This window comes from Dendronephthya gigantea, unplaced genomic scaffold (genome assembly GCF_004324835.1).
Source record: "Dendronephthya gigantea isolate DGI-Jeju-01 unplaced genomic scaffold, DenGig_1.0 000034F, whole genome shotgun sequence".
Taxonomy (NCBI): Eukaryota; Metazoa; Cnidaria; class Anthozoa; order Malacalcyonacea; family Nephtheidae; genus Dendronephthya; species Dendronephthya gigantea.
The window spans coordinates 470,075-491,778 of NW_021163044.1; the positions used below are offsets into that span (position 1 = coordinate 470,075).

The 21,704-nt window shown below is 36.4% G+C and overlaps 2 protein-coding genes across 7 annotated transcripts; one reads left to right on the forward strand and one right to left on the reverse strand.

The window, feature by feature from the left end:
- Window positions 1-293: 293 nt before the first annotated feature.
- On the forward strand, window positions 294-1,414 carry LOC114525502 (LDLR chaperone boca-like). Its single transcript, XM_028546878.1, has 3 exons — window positions 294-472; window positions 739-986; window positions 1,150-1,414. Exons 1-3 carry the CDS (start codon window positions 311-313, stop codon window positions 1,322-1,324), a joined length of 585 nt encoding a protein of 194 aa, XP_028402679.1. The 5' UTR covers window positions 294-310; the 3' UTR covers window positions 1,325-1,414.
- On the reverse strand, window positions 1,409-20,833 carry LOC114525500 (monocarboxylate transporter 10-like). Of its 6 annotated transcripts, XM_028546873.1 has the most exons (7): window positions 20,573-20,833; window positions 20,179-20,257; window positions 11,278-11,574; window positions 5,217-5,493; window positions 3,212-3,819; window positions 2,701-3,076; window positions 1,409-2,578 (listed from the first exon to the last, which is right to left on the reverse strand). In XM_028546873.1, exons 4-7 carry the CDS (start codon window positions 5,371-5,373, stop codon window positions 2,340-2,342), a joined length of 1,380 nt encoding a protein of 459 aa, XP_028402674.1. In that variant the 5' UTR covers window positions 5,374-5,493; window positions 11,278-11,574; window positions 20,179-20,257; window positions 20,573-20,833; the 3' UTR covers window positions 1,409-2,339. The 6 variants fall into 6 exon arrangements, with proteins under 6 accessions (XP_028402674.1, XP_028402673.1, XP_028402675.1 ...); XM_028546872.1 differs by lacking the exon at window positions 11,278-11,574; XM_028546874.1 differs by lacking the exon at window positions 11,278-11,574 and having other exon boundaries at window positions 20,535-20,833.
- Window positions 20,834-21,704: the final 871 nt, after the last annotated feature.

Below are 21,704 nucleotides of genomic sequence, written 5' to 3' on the forward strand. Positions count from 1 at the left end.
TTATAAACATTACGCAATATAATTTGGATACTTCAGAATTTGGTTTACAGCGGTTCTCAAGGCAAATGCCTGAGGGTGTTAATAGTTTATAATTCTGTGGTTTAACCTGTTCATTTTCCCCATGCATTTACATAAGAACACTTACACTTGGAAGATATTTAATTTTGCGTCTTTCATTTTTAACGAATTTCCAGACATTTTTTGGTTTTTTAGTTGTAAAAATATCCGGAAGTTTGAATACGCAAATAAGGTAAAGTCATTGTAAGATATGGGAAATAAAAATAGCAACACATTGTCACTGAAGGTAAACATGGCGTTCAAAAGGACAATCGCTGTTTTCTTGTTGTTTTCAATATTTTATTTCTTTGCACTGGGCGAAACGAAGAAGAAAGACAAAGAGAAGACTAAGATAGGCAAAGATGTCTTGGATTATACAGAATCTGATATATATCGCCTTGCAGACCAGTGGGATGTGAGCTCATCAATTGTTTCATTTTGAACTCGTAAATTTCTACTATTAAAACATAGCTGGTTAATTTTGTTTGTACACGTGTTACATACCTTTTGATTTTTACGAGAGAATGTCGTATACACTGTATTTTACAAAGATAAGACATCCAACGATCGTTCAACTAAACACACTGAAACCATCTGCTTCTACTTGAGTTGTATTCTTTACGAACATATTGTTGAAACCATTGTCCAAAGACAACTGACGTTTTTCATTAACGTTTCTAGGAGAATGATGAAGAATATGATCCAGATGATTACGATGACAATGATCCAAGAAAGCCTCCTCCCAGTAACGCTGGTTTTGACCCGTCGCAATTCAATGGTGATCCAATGGCTATGATGAAGCTTGCTAAAAAAGGAAAAACTGTCATGGTCTTTGTGCAAGTTGGAGAAAAATTTGACAAAAAGGAAGCTGATAAAATCACAGAAAGATGGCATCATAGCTTGTTTAATGCTCAATTTCAAATACAAAGGTTATACCACTCATCATAGAATTTCTGACACCTTTAGATCTCCCAACTCTATTATCCACCTATACCCCCACCTACCCACCTATACCCCCACCTACCCACCTATAACAATGTTTGGGTAATTGATTCAGTAACTTACCAATCCTGGTCATATTTATTCCTATAGGTACATGGTATCTGATCGCAGGGCAATATTTCTGTTACAAGATGGTAGCACAGCATGGGATATCAAGGATTTTTTAATTAAACAACCTGAATGTGAAAGTGTAGAATTTGACAATCAAAAATTTCCTGGTTCAGCTGCCAAACCAGACGGTGATGACCAGAAGACAGAACTATAAACACATGCTCTGAATTTTTTAACTTTAGTTAATTTGTGGTATTTATGAATATAAAATAAAAAACTGAAACTTGTAGTTCGGTTGTTTCTTTATTTTCAAAACACCTCTTCCCACTTCAGTTCACAAGAACAAATCCTTTGGTTTTACCTAAGTCCTAAACTAAGTACAAAATATCAACTTTGTATTTATAAAATTTACTTTATCTTCAAAATGAAGTATTAATTAGTTACTTGTTTTAAAAACATAGTTGACAATTTTTGAGAAAATTAAACGTTAAAAACTGTTTCAGCATCTTCGTTCATAAGCATAGCTATCTATTTTCTACATCATAAACTGTTTTTTACGGTTATATCCTGATTTTCTTAACTCGTTAGAATGACTAGTTATTCAGTGTTGGTGGATATTGGTGCATTTAACTAACTAGCACTAATTAACAGTTCGCTTTTATGATTGCAACCGAGTTTTGTGCACTGTGAACTACATAATTTCACTTTTATTTTGCGACGTTATTTCCATAATATATGCTTTTTTCTTTCAAATACGTCGATAAGATACATAATTACTTTCTAAAATACATAAACCCTACATACACATTATATATGTATATTTTTACATTAAATATAATAACAATACCATTGACTATTAAGACTCTTAGTCCGAAATATCCCGCGGTCCAAAAGAGGCGTATATTCTATAATTTTAGACCACAGTTCGAACTCTATATTAGTTACATAACTTCACCAACATATTTTAATAATTTATAACTAGTACTTTGTATAAATAGCAAAATAAATAAAATATTCTTAACTTAAGAGTACTGCATGTACAACACTTCATCCGCATAAGGATACAATTTCTTCTCAATTTGCGAAAGTACTTTTTCTCTAGTCTAATACGGCAAACAACTACTAAAAAACACGAACGTTTCAGCGTTCCTTATGTCACGGATAAAGCGAAGAACATCCAATACTATTAGTCTTAAAGACTAACTATGATATGATTATATCAGTTGATATTATACAACAGTTACATATTGAAACTTTGGTTCCGTCATATAGACAACTGTCGTTTGAGTTGGAAGATCATCTTGGATGAAAACATCATCATCAACAAAATCTTCAGACATTGCGACCGACAAAGCATTATCTTTACCGAAATAAAGTCTTAATGCTACTATACAAGAAGCTAAAGCTGATATTCCAGCTACTGTTCGCATTACAGGACTTGAATTTCCTGCGCTGTCATAGATCCACCCTGAAGCATAAAGATATTGAATGTTAGTGACGCCCATGTTAGTAGTGTTTAGCAAAAGCAAGCAGCATTCCGTAGTTTAACTCTCGTCAGTCAAACAAGTGAAAATTTGAAAGTGGTTTTACCTAAAAATGGCGGACCTCCAAGAGTAGCGAAGGAGCCTATACAACTGAACAATGCAAAGGCATGTTCCGAAGGTAGTCCGTTTGTTACTTCAGTAACGTGGAGAGGTAAAACAACCCAGTAAACACTGTCCACAACGGAGATAAATCCCATGTATATCATCATAAATGTAAAGGATTTTGTCGTTGAGCATAAAAAGGTAGCGATACTAAACAACGCCATAACTGATAACATAAGATATCTGACTTTTCTTCGTCTTGCTGCCAGATCCCCAAGACGTCCAGCAAACGATCTAACGACGACAGCAACAATTCCTCGTACAATCATCAGCCATTTCGATGTTGATAATGGATGACCGAGATTCGTTGCAAATTGTACCTGGAAAGACAAGGAATGGATTAGATTTTGTGAAAGAAAAACTATTGAAAATTGAAAGAATGAATGGATTGAATGGTTATTCGCTGAAATTAATGAAGAACGAAAAGAAAAATGATTTGGAAAAGGGAGACTCACCATGAATACAGGAGGCATAAAGACGACAATCACGAATACAGTATGAGCCAAGAGAAACACCAACAACTTTTTACTCTTTAATAGTCTACAGTAAATACTCAGATCATCCTTTGAGAACTCCTTCGTGGGCAAACTGATGACTGTGCTAACGCTGAAAATCCTTTCGCTTGGATATTCCTCGGCTTTCCCGGAACCGTGGTACACAAGAGCATAACAGATTGTAATAAAACTTATGCCAGTCAAAATCCAAAATGTCCTTTGCCAACCAAGTTCTGAGAGCAATATTGGTAAAACAAAGGAGAAGACAACAGTGCCAAGAGCGTTCATGCTGGATCTTACACCAAAAGCGACGCCTTGATAGCTTTCAAAGCATTCCTTAATAGTAGTGAACGTTGCACATCCAATTACTGAACACGCAAAGGCGATCGGGATAGAAAAGGTTAAAAACAAGTAATACATATCTGGGACCATCGGTGAACAAATAAACACGGGAAGAAGGAGTATTCCAGCTCCGATAACGGTTGAACGAATCCCGTATCTGTAGCGCATACGTAAGCTCCATGGGTATAGAAAGAAACAGCCAAACATTGCGGATGAACCAACCCACGCTATACGAGAGAAATAAGAAAAAAGAATTCATGATATTTGTCTTTTGAAAAAAGCCTATGCTTATAACTTTGTAAGACCTTTTAAACTAGACTGTTTGGACTGTTTCCTAATTTTAAAACTGAATATAAAAGACCAAAATATATTATTCTATTTCTAGACACGATAATTGAGAATTAAAGCTTTTCACATAGATAAACTGTATAGTATAATAGTTCACAGTTGTATATGATTTGTGTCTTTTTATATAGTTGTCTACCAATAGATTTGATTATGGTTATTGTTCATTGGCGAATAATAGGAGCGTTGTATTAATAGCGAAGCATAGTATAGCGATATAGGTTAGGCTACGTTTTTTTGTAATACAACTGGGCGAAAATAAACCGCATTGAAAACCACTTCGTCATATTCATGAAGTTGTTGTGGTCGTTTCAGCGACTTTAATAAATAAAGCCAACGGATAACTCTGTTAAGATGTAAATGTTATTACAACATTCCTGGCATTTCTTTCAAGAATTCCGTAGATTCATGACAAGTACTTTACTAATGTCAAGTTTACTCTGTAGCCAAGGAGATTGCGGTATTCAAGGATTATGACCTTAATTATTTAATGAGGGGTAATTTTATTTAGAGCTCAAGGCGACATTGGGAACATTTTACGATTCAAATAAATGGTCCAGTTTTTAGCCGTTTATGCAGAATGCTATTGCGGCTTAAAAAAAACTGTAAAGTCATACCATCGAGAGGGAATTTTTTTCTCAGAAAATGAATGCCAAAACGTCAATACCATGCACTGCCCACTAAGTTTCTTTCACGTATCTTTCATGTATTTCCCTCGGTATCTCGTAGCAGCAATGACATAGATACTGCCCACATTTTACGATCTTATTTCATAAACTTGCTTCCTTACCTCACCTGCCGAGGTGGGGGGCTAATTCTGTCCCATGATTACGAAAGAGCTCTTTTTTCCGCTTTTTTGAACTTTGTACTAGAACAGTCTTGTATTTATATATTCCGAAAGCATTATACATGAAGAATCGTTGTTAAAACGTTTGATACAACCGTGGGTTAGACTTTAGAGAGCAATTTCACCATGATTCACTTTACCAATCAAATTAAATCCCATGCATGCAACATTCATTATGTCAACTCAATTATTGAAAACCTGCCGATGACTACCATCAGTCTTTTGTATCTCAATATATTCTTATTTAGATTTAATATATATATAGAGAGCAACCCAAATATTTATGTATAAAGATGTATAAACATCTGAGTTGTCAGTCGACATTTCTGAGAGGCTCTCTATATCGCCAAGACGATATCAAAACTAGCTCGATAACCCTAACTTAACAGAATTAACTAAAGATTATCGAGTACACTTTATGGATATACCAACCTGCCATGCTGGTTTTTTCATTAAAATGTTTCACGAGAAATACCATCAAAACGCCGTAGGAATCAAGAAAGCCAAAGACAAAAAACGTAATCAATGATGCAAACGATAAATAAATCCATGATTGACAACTGTCCTTCTTGTTCTGAGATTCAGACATTGTCGTTTCGTTGTGTAAAGAAAATGCGTCTCTGCTATCTACTTCACGCGTGATTTCAACTCGAAACACGTGGGAATAATGGTTCTTTATATGTCTCTGCTACTAACGTCAGCAGAACGTCTGCAATTAAAGAATAAATAGCAATTTAAAAATATTGATAAAATACAAACAGGATACATAAAAGATATTGATCTCCCCAGACATGCCTTATTGCCTTTTTATTCTCCTTTTATGAAATAATATATCCTTAACATCCAATTAGATCGCCGGCTATAGCTGTGCGTTCCAGTTTAATATGAGACTTTGTAGCAGAATCTTGGAATTTATAGCTAGTGTTGGTTTATGCGGTGGGTGTATGTGCATATATATGAGATACGCGAAATGACGTGTTGACTCAGCAGGTTACGAACTGACAGGAACTATGATGTTCTCATAATCTAATTATACCAAAATAAATTTAACGATTGATAAACTGATTTGCCTTTTCAATCATCTACGAAACTTTCGACGTTTCCAACGTAATCCGATGATCGACATTTTGCGGATCGTTTGATGAAGACTACCTTCAGGAATGGAATTCGCTTCGAGTCATTGATAAAACTTATTAAAACTTAGGTCAGTCTTAAGGTCATTCAGTAAAAAGCCAGATGAGAAAGATTTCTTATTAGATTAGGTGTATTAGGTGTAATTCAACGAATTAACAAAAGATGGAATAAAGAGATGCAACCATCCTCATCAGAGCTTTGACAAATCTCATTACTGCATCGGCATCGGATGAACTGAACTCATCAAGAATTTAGAAAACACATCAGCAAACAATGTTTATATACATAGCTTCAAAAACTAATATACATATGCACAGTCTATATTCATTAACCATTTAAAACGGACACCAGCCTGTGATGTTTACTAAATATATTCAATTTGATTCCGTTATGTAATTAAAAAATAGCGGAGGAGTTATCGTGGATGGTCGAAAGTGACTGGCGCCGAAAAGTCAGACACTATAGCCGGCCTATAGTTGTTTAGTAACACCAGCGTGGCGTAATCGATTGTATTTCTGAATTGAGGCGTTCATTTCCGAGTAGGATTGTGTGAGAATATATCAATGAAAATGATTCAATATATGCTATATCGATGCGATTATTTGAACTGTTCATAATACCAGCGAAACTGCGAAAGTAATACGTGCGGGTGAAGATTTCAATCTCGCAATCCTCCTAAACAGACGTGACCATGCATGCAACTGAGAATGATATATGATTCAAGGTTATCATTATATATATTGGTCAACAACTGCCAATAAATGAACCTATATTTCCGCGATACGCTCTAAACGTGCTGCCAAGCCTTTACACATCTGGTGGCGTGTGTTCAGCCTACAAGGTTACAACAATCTTATCTAGCGATTAATCAACACTGTGGACGTGGGTTCTACGTGCAAGAAAACTAGACAATAGACAACGTATGATTCCGTATTGTGTTATGTAGTGGGATTTTTAGGTAGAGTGATGTAACCGACGCAAACATTCATTAACATGAGAATGACCGTTATTCTTTTTCCAGTGCCTGTTTGTTTTTGTTATATTTTCAATGTATTTACGCTGTACATATCTAAACCACATGCATGCGTGGATTTAGACGGCATGCCTATATACGCACTGGGCCACCCGTAGCTTCTTCAAGAGCGAACCTGTCAAGAGAGAGCCGCTGCGCAAGAGACTGAAAACCGTAAACGTTTGACGGTATATTCAGCCTCGTTTAAAAAAAACTACCTATCTCAAGTAAGCAAACATTATTAGACATTCTTTCCATAGCATTGATTTCCTTACGGAAATTCATCTCTTATATTATACTAGCTTGCGCGGTCTCATTCTCACTTGCATTTGCCAGTTTTATTCAATTCTACACAATAAATCGCGTGATTGTATCCCAAGAACGGTGATAAAACGCCGGAACTAAGCTGTGGTGGATTTTAAAAAATGAATTAAAAAATTTGCTAACGGGCACTCAAACTGAGTAAACAAATTGAAATAGGAACAATTATCACTCCTATATGGCTTGTCAGCTTGACGAATTCAAACGACTATAATATTATAATATACAAAATCACAAGTGTCAATACATACAGTGTCTATAATGTTGTCGATTTTATCTTTTCATTTACTTCACTCCAGTATTTAGCTAATGATCTCGTATTCGTTTCACTTCTGCCTCCGACACGAACGATATTCCTGCTATAGTTCGCAGTTGACCTTAAACTCTTGCAAATCTGATGCCATGAAAGCGTAAATGGAATTATTCCGTTACACGGTGAGGTATTTAGTTGGCAAGTGTTTAAAGGCAATCAATATTTCATACGTATGCGTCTACCTGTTTGACGTCATTCCAGCACAAATCTTCCAATTTCATAATCCCAAAGATATACATGAGGGTGACAAGAAAAGATAACTGGATTACTTATCAAATTCAGGACTGTGTCTTCTCACGTTACTCAACATGCATTTATGTTGTATGAAGACGTAAAATCATTTAATGTCATATTTATTCAATCCTGTTATTCTAAAGCGTATATCACTTTTTATTATTTGCAACTAAAGTCAGATACTGGCCCTATTAGTATAAGTAAGTATTTATATACTAAACAAAGAAAATATTCAACCTTAGTCACTGATGTACGTGTAGTTTTAAGTGAATGCTTTATGATCTTTATACAATATTACAAAGATAATTATAGGGTGTTTTATATGCAAGATTTATAATCGAGTCTGACCGCAGTACCAAAATGTCTGGGATCTATTTTAGTTGGTTACTGCACGCCGAGTTCCTAAAATTGTGTTGCGTGCGTGAATATATTTCAACTTCCTAAATATTCATGGGCGTGTTTGAGAAATGGGAGAGCAGGGACGGTTTGCAGACGAATATTACTGCCGCATATTGTATTTTCGTCTTGTGTCCAACTAAGTTTTCTGGAACATTTTCATAAATGGGAAAACATCATCGTATCAATTTCAGCCTGCCCTAATATCGCGTCGGTAAATTTAGCTTGAACCGATTGCTAGTTCCTCTTTTAAAATCTTCACACGAATGTACGGAAAGGATCTCAAATTTTTAAAATTGTGTGTGGATGAAATGCAGGATATAAAACACCAGGACACGTTTTTGGCCTTTCTGACGTCAAACAAAGACTAAATTTTATAATGTCCGTGAGTTTCTGGCAAGCACCGTTTCAACCGGTCATCCAATATATTGTGAACAGCTCGCAGTTTTCTTTTAGTTTACACCATTAGCCAGGAGGGAGGAACACTGACTTATAAAGGTTTAAAGGATGAAGCCAAACGAAGCTCACAATCGTCAGATGTGAAGATTTATCTTCTAAAATAACTAAAATATAAGCATTCTTATCTCCCGAATTGAGGAAACGTAAACTCAGGAAGGAAGGAAGCAACGTCTATCAAACTCAAGGGAATCTTTATAAGCAAATTTTAAAATGGCGTCAAAAAAGATGTCTTTATTGGGAGTACTTTCAAAACGGAGCTTTTACTATATTGGACACCGTAATTCAGTCTCTTGCATGCTCAGCATCAGATTCTTCACATATTTGTCCCTTCATATCTACACAAGCAATCTCCTTAAAATGCCCGGAAGGCTTATTTCATTTTTTTATTTGTCGATACGAGTCATTTGACTTTGCTCGTTTAGTTCAAATCTATTTGAAACAGATTGAAGATTAACAGCGCACTTTGCCGTTTTTGAACAAAGATCTTCTTCCTGATTTTCTGATCGTTATTTTTACTTCTATATAGACCTCATTCCCTGCCGGTCACGTATCCTCAAAAAGCACAAATGAATTTATCGTGAATTTTGAAATCGAAGTTAAATAGTTTCCTTGAGAGTCACTATCCAAATTTTACACTGAAAACCTGTGGATAATTAGCTCATTAACGCCATACAATTAATCATTAATTAAGAAAATCCAATTTACCGAAGTCTTCGACTGCGCCAATCATAGCCGGTTATAGTTACGTTATCATACCTACATGATAGCTATAGCATCGCAATCAATGTATACGCTTGATATTTTGTAAGGAAACTAGGGGCGACAATTGTTTATGTTAAGATGGTGCTGACTGTTAAAATGATCACAAGGAAAGCATAAGGTATAAGGATGGAATAATCTAGAAAAACCCCTCAAAAAAAACTTGCAGGAAATCATTGATGCCGGAAACATCGTTTTGATGAAGTGTATAGGAAACTGACAAGCGACAAGTCATTGACCCGAGTAAGATTATAACAAAAAATCACATGTGTTGCTTTGTTTGATGCATATATCGAACGCTACATAACTCATACTTTCTTCATTGTTCCTCCTGGTAGTCGCTAAATCTCAACCAGCCTCACTCTTCACTCATTACTGTACGTAATTTCCTTACAATGATGGAGAATGGCTTAACCGCATTTGTCTGACTGTTTCAATCCCATATGTTACTGCATGCGAAGAAACGCCATCGTTTATGATATCAGACCTCCACTTAAAGATTTGACAGTTCGTAAGGCGCGTCTCTTCACAAGTTATATTAATCACGCCAAGGTCAGAACCTCTTAAAGTAAAGTATCATCGCCTGTAGGTATTTATATGACCTTGATGCTGGCTTTTGCTAAAGATTACAGCGCGGAGATATTTGCAATCGCAATTTTGGGATTATCTTTGTACCTTTCGCTTTTCACAATGCCGACTATATATTCTAGATAGAATCACGAATGCTGCAGGGTCAAAGTATATTGCATTGATTAATGATGAAGCAATTTTTGGTTTTCTTGAATAATTGATGTCCGATTGTGCGGTGCCTTATAAGATCTGCTGAATTATGACATTCTGACCACTGCAGTACTCAATTGCTACGAAACTGGCAAATCCACAGTATATTGTTTGTGGTACAGTATTGTAATGCATCTCACGGCTCCACCCGTCGCATCCGTGCCGTTATATACTATCGACTTGTTGTTCATATACACTCCTTTTTTAAACGTCAAGTTCAGCTCTAAAAGGATGGCTGGGGATTTTGCCTGTGGCTTTTTGTCCACACCCGCAAATAACCGATTAGGAAAATGAAACAAATATATATTTGAAACGAGAAACCGCATTTAAAAAAACTTCATGAATGAAAAGCGTGAACAACGATCACATTAGCTATCAGTTTTTGTTAACAATTATACTACGTCAATACGGAAAAACCAGCTACGTTGTTGTTGGAATAAAGCACGCTGAATTGAGCGAACGTTTCCTCCTATATCTGCCCATGCAAGGTTGAGAAATGAGAGAATTATATCAATGACATTTAATATGCACTGATATGCAATGGTAATCATCCAGCGATACACTTTTACACTCGTGGTTAATTTGAGCTCGTCACTTTTAATTCATTTCTTCAAAAAACTTTTCATGATTAGGTTTTCATAACAGATTGCTCGAAGCGCGTGTTAAAAAAAACAAGAGGAAAACCGCACTCGTAATCACATTCTGGGATCAATTTCTAACACCTCGACTTCATTCCGTCTCAGTTCTCAGCTGCAAAATATCTGCAATCATTGACTAATCTATATTAACATTATCTGTTTATATGTAATCCGGCAGTTCCTTTCACAAAATCAAACCAAAGCCAATGATTCAAATATGTTTACCGGTTGAGTTAGTCTACAGGCAGCTACCACAGAGTGCATGTTCATGCGCCGTTCATCTCACATTTACGTACATAACATAATTAAAGGCTACCTATAATACTGCTTCAACAAATTAGCCGCGAATGCTTTTAAAAGATTTAATTAGTATCAATTAAATATAGAATCGGTTCCCAAACCAAATTTATGCTTTATATCCTATAGTACTAAAAATAAATCGCCTACCAGGCCACCCCAATCAAGAGAATACGCTCAATCCAAATTTCCTTATAGCTTTTCAAATCTTTAACCCAAGGTTTATGCATATAACTCCTCCAACAAAACGTCTCTGGATATTTCATCAAACCAACTTTAAAAGAATGTTATTTCCTCTCCTAAACGAACTTGTTTACTGAGTTAGGACTACGACGCTGTTTGCTGCATTCATATCAGTTATAGAGCTCAGGATTTATGCATGACGCTTGCAAGTCGTTAAAATGACAGCTCGGCCAAGTGGCATGTGAAGTAGACTACTTATAATTCCTATGAAAGATATAAAGATTGTTTACGTCTTTCCTTTATCTGATAAAAATTACGAATATGCTTGGCCTCGTTTCCACGAAAGACCCCGATTAGCAGTCTGCATGTACAAAAAACGCATGTAAAAACCAGTTTTCAACTCATAGACTAGAAAGAAGCATATGCTTTATTTTACATATTTCCCCAAAAAGACTCATATTTTACGACTTCAAAAACACTTAGGAAATATTATTCCCGCTATTTGACATTGAGATCTTATCCGTAGCTTTTTTTTTGCAGAATCCTTGCTGTTCTGCACTCTACGCTAACGACATCACACCCGTTGATAGTTTTACGATTAACGATATAATCCTTGCCTCGTGCATGCGTAGTTAACATGGAAAGACGACGTTCACTGCATGAACTAACGAAACCGTCAGTGTGTCTGTCAGACGTGCTGCAAAGCCAAGGTCACGAAACTATATTTAGTTGCCTGAAGGCATTTGGAATATTGAACTTATTACATCCTAGTTTGCGTTGAGTCAAGACTGTTCCCACATTGTTAGTAACGACTAACAAACAATATTTTTCAATAATGAAATCTGAGCAAAGTGATCAAATATGGCACAACTTATTTTTGATAAAATGATGTTCGTGACTTACGATCGTCACCAGTCAGTTCCTAGCGTGTTCACAGGCGACTTTCATTCCCGCATCGCATGCTAATTAGCTATAGTCCACATGCAAAGGAGCGACTCTCAAGGTTTCAAAAGTATTTCTCTTTCAAACTGTGTTATTCTTCTAACACACCCACAAATTCTCTGTAGGGAGTTTTCTTCGAAACTAACAAGACAGAATATCCACGATTTCAATTAAGAAAAATATTTTGGTGTATTTGAGTCTAAGGTCGAGCTGTGACAACATCGTATGGATTACAACGTCTTCTGAGCTGGTAGATTTAGCAAAAAATGACCATTAGCGAGCCTAGCTCGTACCCTAGCTGTCATTTTAGATCGTTTGTTAACCAAACATTAAATATCAACATAGACACATACATGTTGTTATACTAACACCTCTACATCAGGTGGTAATTAAGAGATGAAACATATATGAGACGGAAATCATGCAAACACATTCAACACTAGGTGCACTGTTGATGGACCAGAAACTCTTTTTATATAAACAACAACAATAATACAGATACTCCATACATAGCACAGAAAAAAGTCTTCCCTTACCCGCTGTTCAAAAAGATACCTAATATTTCTTTCAATCATTCAATATAAATCCTTTTATTTAATTTAACGGTCCCTGCAGTTTCAAACAACGTCTGTCCTTATCACTGCACAGAGCACCTTTTTTCATTGAGATTTTAACAAATCCTCTCTGAATGATCAGATGATTGCGTTTCCTGGTTTTGATCACGAGTAAGTCAACATGCCTCACATCTAAAGTTCTCATGTGTAATATTCTATTCTGTCTGGGTCTGTCCAGTGAAAAGGGCGAATAACAATATGAATTGTACCTTAGCACCAAACAGTCAAATCCCCTCGGGAAAAATGCACACTGCTTCAACTTGCAGGCGATGACGATCGTTGGTATGTATTCTCTTTTGGAAGAAGGCAAATGATTGACTGAGAGCAATTTTACAATGTTGAGACACTTGTTTCAGTCGCTATATATTCAGACGAAGTACACTTGCTTCTAACAAGACCTAACAGTCAGTGATCTACTTACAACTTCGGCCGAGATTTTGTATCCTCCGGACACTAACGTAACCTCACGCGACACGTGTTTCCTGTTTCAAAATATTCCCCTGCCAAAATTAATTGGCGCTAACAAGCTATTGCATAATGTAGTTTTTTATTTACAACAAGAACGCCGGCAAAGAGCAAAGATAAAGCCATAAAGCGGCTCATTTTGACGCAAATAGATTTGTTCCTGGTTTTAAGGATGTTTACGACGGGTTTTGTACTGATTAAGTGTTTTCATAAAAATTTGGCACGAACTAAAGCCGCCATGAAAACACTGGTTGAGTTCTTTGTTTACAATACTGACTTAGATTTTTCCCACCACTGCATTAAGTGAGATGACAAGAGGAGAGAAGGACGAACTAAAAATATCCCTTAAACATGTTTACTGAATGTGTTTATATTTCAGTAGTTTGATGCATGGCTAAGTCATTATGGAAAAAACAAATGGTAAGGCGATAAAGAGTAATGACTTGTCAATGAAGACCCCATTAAAAAAAGATTTTCAAATTTTAAAAAGAACAGATAGACCGGAGACCCCTTGTTGGGAAGTTATTGAAGGTATTTAATGGAGTGGTTTATAATTCCAGCATATTCAAATTGATCGAACCGCAAGTCAGGAAATCGCAGGATGATTCACAATCTTCGAGCAGAGGTGGCCCTATTACATTCTCTTCATAAGGCCAGGATCGCTGCAACCACAGGAAGGTATTGGAGGGGGGGGGGGAGGGGATTGAGGAAGGGCAGTTTGCGCAAACTGAAAACCTTTGCAAACCATTAGCAGTTGAACTTGGCTTCATGGATTGCAGGGTGCTTCTGGGTGCTTCTGGGTGCTTCTGCCCAACGACTGTGCAACAACAACATAGCTCGTTGACTGCGCTTTTTTTTTAAGCAGACACAAACCAATACAATATCCTGCAAAGCTACAGCATCCTCAATGGATTTCATAGTCGTAGTGTACGTAATACAAGCTTAATTAATGAAAATCTAGTAACATAATACAAGCTTAATTAATGAAAATCTCCTTGCCTGATTCCTGATTGCATGGTCAATTCATGTGTGTATGATGAGGTCGTATATAATGGCGCTGAGTGCTAAATACGAAAATCATTAGAAGCAAACGTTTGCGTTATATTCTTAACAGCATGATTTTATCCTGGTGGTCTTTCAAGTAATTCTTCTCTCATCAGTGAGATCACACTGACACAGAACAGCTTATATCTGGTATCCATCAACGTAATGCATTACAAATACAACCACTATTGTAATCGTATTGATGGCAAAAAGCCACAAATATTTTAGACAAATATATGGAAGTAAAAATAGCTTTGAACTTCAATATTTATTCTCACTGTTCATTCAGTTTCATTGCTGCTCAGTCAGGCCCGTTTTAGACGTCGAACTGAACTTTTCATGTGCCCAAACGCCGATACCAAAGAAAGACGTTCGCTGCATTTGGTTTGACACATAAAAAAGTTTGACGTTTATTTAATGCATTCTTACCGCAAAGCAATGCATGACCTTGGATATTAATGCCTCCATTTGTTAACAATTAATAGGCATTTTGTTCGAGTATATCAAGGAAACTGTGATTCCAACAGTGATTTGTACGACATAAACATCCTGCTAAACTTATGCGAGGCAATATGCTTTTAATAAGGTGGACAGTTTTGTGGAAAAAATGGGCAGTATGTGTGCAATGTTTGTATATTATTAATCAGTTTACTAATAAAGTACTTTAGCTAAACTTACAAAAATGATTTAAATGCAAACGAGTGCAAGTGTAAATAAAGGTGGAGAGTCCCTCGAAAGGGGGGGGGGCGGGTTGAGGGGGGAAATGCAGAAGGGTACTGAGAGGTATACACTCAAACCAATAGAGGCGCGTGGTATTATAGGAACTTCCTATTAATCGGAAATTCGTAAAGGTCAATTCGAGATAAATTCCCTATTGTGAAGTTATTTATTTCCTTACACAGCTGCCTGGAACTGATTGAAAAATGTGGTGCTATATGTTGAAAGATGAATCCCTTGCATTCAGCGCAATGACGCATTTGAGTTCTCGCGGAACGTGCATTCCCGCTATGATTACAAAGTAGCATAATTTGCGCTGCTTGCCGAAAAAGTTAATAAGTATATCCTTAATGATTGATTAATGAATGTTTTAACATTTGACGCTGAAAATACAGTGTAGGTTTTCCTGCATTTGAAATCTATACACGGTGTTAATAAAATATATTTTTTCTCACATAATATCAAACACTACACATGCATGTAGCTAAAACTGAACAGTTGCACTGAAATCTGCAGGAAAAAATAGATATGAGAAAAAATTGCAATTAATGAATGAATTACTACCAATCAAGATGCGCCCGTTTTTACACAGTATCTCGAGTCTATTAGCTATCATTCAGTCTGACAGTTCCCCTTTCGCAAGCAATTGTGTTTTGTGATATTTCATATTTGCGTTTAAATATTTCATAGTTAATTTTTTATTTTAAGTACAGTTTTTAGAATAAATACTACTTGTAATATATTATTATAATGAAACTTTTATTACAGCAATCTACGACGCAGACAGCATATAGCTATCTCATATAGCTATTAATATATAACCACTGATATGCGCAAACAAATTTCATAAAATCTTTACTACTCAACGAAATTAATCTGTAATGATTCCTACCTTGTGGATTAAGTCTCGGTCTTTTTAGCCTCGTTTTAACGCGTCTGATGAATGAGTATGTCGATGCATCAAATGCAATTGAGTTTTATCCACTAAGAGTTTGATATTTTATGCGCACTCTGACGACAGATCGTGACCCATATATTTAGTTCAATGACGCAATTTAAATCGGATGTTTTTTGGGGGTGCTCACATTACTTGACGTTGTTAAGGGTGGGGGTCAGATTGATATGACATATGTGAACATGCACACCGGTTTTCCTAATCACGAGAAGCCACAAAACACGTGAGCAGTTGGCGTAACGTTCTAATGAGAGTTCTTTAGGGAACGGCTATTGTGTATTTTAACCTCGGACGCGTGGTTTGCATAACCCAAGTTTGGATTTCTTTAGATTTTATCTTTTATTCTCAGAAACGTCAAAGGGTATTTCAGTTATTTACTTATCGAAAGCCAATGATATCGCCAAATAAATAGTAAACCCAGAAAGGACGGAAAGGAGCGCCGTGCCAGCGTCTTCAAACAGCCTCACATTAAATGTGGTATTACAACTGCAGAATAGACAAAAAAACTTCTCGACGTTTCGACCTAAGGGCCTTCGTCAGGCCGGAGAGTTGGTTAGGGGCTTACTAAGGCGATTCAGCTGAAACGTCGAGAAGTATTTTTGTCTATTTTAAGCAGTTACTTTTGGGAAAAAAAGGTAGAAGAAAGTTGGGAGAAAAACGGTTAAATCGATTGGTTTATAATGTTTTGATGACTCTTTAAAAAAGCTAGAAATAATATTAAAGAAGACATAAAAATTAGGATCTCTAAGTTTTCATAGCAACTATAAAAAATTATAGTGAAGTTTACGTCATAATTCTGCCTCCACAACTTCCCATTTTTGAGAGAAAGCTGCCGAAAATCATCTTTTCAAAAGATGTCCTAATGTGGTAATATAATTGATGAAACGATTAGGGATATCTCATCAGTTTATCCATCTCATTCCGGAAACATACGCATGTTGGCATGGTTTAAAAGCCATAAAAACATCCTACTGAAACACACTGAAACCGGACGAAGTATCATTTCTCAGATGTGACATCAGAAAATTTCTGGTTTTAATAAATTATATGACTACAATACCATAACATTTGACCGCAGGGAAAGAGTTTTTCAATAGCTTGAAACATATGCTGGAAACTTCATGGGAGAAAACGCAGTCTTTACTGCTAGTTATAACGAAAACGAGGTAATACTGAGTTGATCATACCCAGCACATGACCGTCCCCCAGTCTTTTCCTTCCCACACCAAATTAAAAACACGATATGCCAATATTCGAAACTAACCCAGCCCTAAAGCGCTTCTTTTCCTCAAAGAGGATCTTTTAAGAGCATAAAAAACCGATGACACGACAATATAATAAAATTCAGGCACGCCACAGATCAAATGACGTGAACTGAATATCTCCGTTAGTCTTCGATTAGTTAGGTTTTTCCGCAATCAAGAACTGTAGCATAAGGTGCGAGTATATAGTGATAGAGTCTTTATAGAAGCAAAGACTTCCGTTGAATGTTCCAGCAAAAATCTTCACAGACAGAATGACAGATCACGGGGTGTAATTTGACGATTGATTGAATATGATGATAGCTCACGCGAATCGCCCTGAAGACACGACCACGCATGTCCACGCTTCTCACCAGCCAAGTTGGCTGTGAAACAAAATTACTTCCAATCTCTGAGCTTCTCAAGATCAACATATTACATTAACACCCACACTGACTGGATTGGAGCCCTCATCGCTGACAAGTTGGGTTAACCAAAGATCGATTTTTTGCTTATCAAATTTTCAAATTATTGGATTATCTTAAGTCGATAACTTATATAACTGTAGAAACTTATAATCACACTTACTTATCACTGTTCCAAGCACAGTGGAATGTAGAATATCTGTATTTCAATCACAACGCAAAGTTAATTCAGGCTATAGTATAGAGCCACAACCGAAATCCTTCAAAGTTCTTTAAACACTTCAATATTATACCAAACAGACCTTCGTTACGTTTGTTTTGATGGACGTTTTTAACATTATGCTCGTCAACGTCTTATTTATTTAGTATCATCGTACGTTTGTTTTAGGGCCTTCCCATGATGTAACGTTGAAATCAGCTGAGTATTTGAAATTCTAAGTATTTTGTCAGCGACTGAATTACACTCAGATATTGCGACTATAACCTTGAAAAGCTTTTTAACACATGATACAGTGTGTCACATCTTTGATGACTATCTTATTTTGTTACTGACTGAATTATATACACTCAGATAGATTCAGATATTGCGATAACCTTGAAAGACTTTTAAACAGATGATACAGTGTGTGTGTGTGTGTGTGTGTCGCTACTTTAGTCGCACCTTTGATGACCAATATGGAGGTATTAGAGCTATTTGTGATTATGCTGAATATACAGTCTGAGATGTCACGAAGTTTGTTCAGGTTTTACGATGCGTCTCGTGGTGTTTTCATGTTGTCAAAACTGAACATCCAAACACACGAAGTTTGCATAGCCTGGATTTAAAAGGAATGTATTTACGTAACAAAACGTTTAATTATGGACAACCAACTACTGACAATGAAATCATTGTCATACGATGAATTTGGATAAAACGAGACAACAGGTCTCTTCAACTCTTATCCTAGACCTAGGGTCTGTTGTCTCTTTTTCCGAACGACCAGAGCATTTTGCGCATCGTGATTAGAGCTAGCGGGGACTAAGCGTTAGACTGACAATATAAGTTTTGCATAATGCTGAGATAACACAAAAATGAGCAATGAAGCATATCAAAGCAATCTGTTTATTCCGGCCAACGAAATCAACAAAAATGAAATCATCTATTATGGTCGAAACGAAAATGAGAAGATATAGAGGCAGAAACAGGAAGAATATTGATGCTTCGACCTTTTTTCTTGCCAGAAAAGGAGGCCTCGCCCTTTGCAATGACCTTGGCAATCTTGGCACCCTGTTTGTATTTTATTCGATATTTTTTGTAAGGTATATGTATGTAGACTAAGCTTTCACTACAGTACTTTTTCACCACGATCACATCGCCACACACAAATCACTAATGTATGGAAAATCTTTATCAAAATCATGTATTTCAGACCTAGGACTGTCTGGAGTGTCTGCCATAAGTCTTCACAATCAAGACCGTGAGAATATTGCGTGGTGGTACAATCTTCACATTTAATTAACTTCCAATGGATACCTCACATCTCATTGTGATATATATCTTAAAAAATCCATTAATTTAAAAAAAAAATCAAACTCTGGAAGATGAACAGGCACCTGCGAATGTCTTGAAACTCAAAACTGCTGCCGATAAGGACTTCGTTATCTTTACTTTCATTTGTCATTAAGAGCAATTAATTCAAAAATTGATGAGATTGCCTGCATTCGCGTGTCAATATTAACTTTTCCAGTTTGTTGATAATAAAACAGTCGCACCATCCCGCTAGTTGGAATAGTTAAACACCCCATGTCAATGTTACTGCACACATATACTGCACTGATAGATATGATACTGTACAAAAAGCAATAAACTATATATTTCGTGACAGAAAGTACGTGCGATTGTTTCGTCAATATCACGACGAGTTTCTTGATACGCTGCACACTTTTCTTGCCGGATACAAGCCAACGTTTATGGTTTTGTGAGCCACGGATATTTGGCAAAGCAAATGCAGAAAAGTGTGAATATGACATTACGTCATTCTACTCAAAATTTTTCCTCTTAACATGTATTTTATTTTAAATTCAACTCGACTGGCCAAATAGAGTCACGTCGCGTTTCCGGCTGGACAGTAACTGGGCTATACCTAACTAAAGTCGTGCAAGAATCACGACAAACGAGCAAGAAAAATCGTCAACAGTGGTTTTAATTAATACACCACTCTACCATCAGTATGCTACAGACGACTATCAACCTTGCAGCTGTGAAAAGGTCTCTCGTGCATAAGTGAAACGTGCACGTCATATTCGTATTTCTTGTGTATATCAGAAGAATACTTGGAATAAGAATAACTGAGTGTTTGCTTGAATATGATCTCAATAAAAGATCAACTAATATCTTGATCAAACTGGGCGCATATATAGATAAAATTCATAAAACAATACGTAACGAATATATATACAGCTACATTTGAAATATCTTAACATACCGAGATGTAGGTCACAGCACTTGCAATCGTGTCGATATTAGTTCTACATGCAGCCAGAGTACTTTAAAAATGGACAGTTCTGTAAAAGGAAATTACGACCATCAGAGTTTCTTCCCTCACCATTCAGATCTCATTACAGGTGATGGTAAGAAAACATATTACATCGAGTTAATACTCTTTGACTCGGTTATGTTGATATAACAACTGGGGCTGTGGGCGAAAAAAAATAGCGACAGCGCTATATGTTCCGGTTTCTAGTGTTAAACACGAGATTTAATTGAAAATTTATCTTTCCACAACAGATATAATCTACTATTGGTAACCTAATTTTATTTTCACCTCCTACAACAACTTACATGGGTATAATCTTTGTTAAATACGGAAAAGTCCATACCTTTGAACGAGCTTACAACAACACGACCATTTCCAACGCACTCGCGAGACGAAATGAACTTTCACCTGCGTTTCAAAGAAGCACTTTACAAGAGCCTTTCTTATGCAAATGTTTTAGGCAAGCTAACACACGTCTCAGGGGAAGGCTAACAATTGAAATGAAAATTAGCAAATATAAACTTCATCTAATAAATCATCCGATAGCGAAGGATCATTGACTCCTATCACACCGTTTGAAAAGATAATCTTCGACAGGAAGTCGGCTCTTGCGCTTGTGTTCTAAACATACAAAGATCGTGTACAATGTTTGCTTTGAACTTTCAATAGAAACACTTTATTTGATAGAAATCACTTTAGGTCCCTTTGAATTTGATTTCCGGAGCAGTTAATATACAGCATGATTGGATAGCAGAATTATTCACATTCTTTGGTGAAATTCTCTAAATTCCTTTTAACATCTCGCTATGATGGCTCGTTTAAACCTGTTCTGAATCGGATTTTACCGGCACAAAGTTCGAGTACCGGGTATTTATATAGAACATGATAGTTCACATTCAGTCTTCTTAAAAGATTGTGTCTGCTTGTTATATGTCTGCATGTTAAGCTTTAGTTGTGTTCATGTTTAAATTATTTATTTCCTCTAGTCACTTCTGATAAATACCATGTCTACATATTCCAATAATTATTACGAAACATTGGTTAGAATTATCCGGAAGAATTCCAAGAGAAGACTTGGAATCATGTTTATAATTTAAAGATGAATACAACAAGAAATTTTATTCAATAGTGCAATTTGGCACACAGGGTATATGTTCTCATTAGCGCCGTGTGCTGCCTCCTGCTGAGAACCTGGATATAAATAAGATGAAATCATTTAATAGGAGTATCGCTTCTTTAACTACATTATGGTGATTTGCAACTCTGATGGGGTCGTGCTTTTCGCCTTTAATTTTGCGTCTCTTCCTGTGGGAGGATATCATAGGAACACAAGGGAACCCACAAATTTTGTTTGACGAAGTCGTTTTAACGCGAGTTTCCTGGGTGCAGTGCTGGGTGTAATGTTTGAACGGTCAAAGAATAACGATTGCTGATGAATTGTGGTGCAATAGTTCTCGGTGTTTACGATATTATAA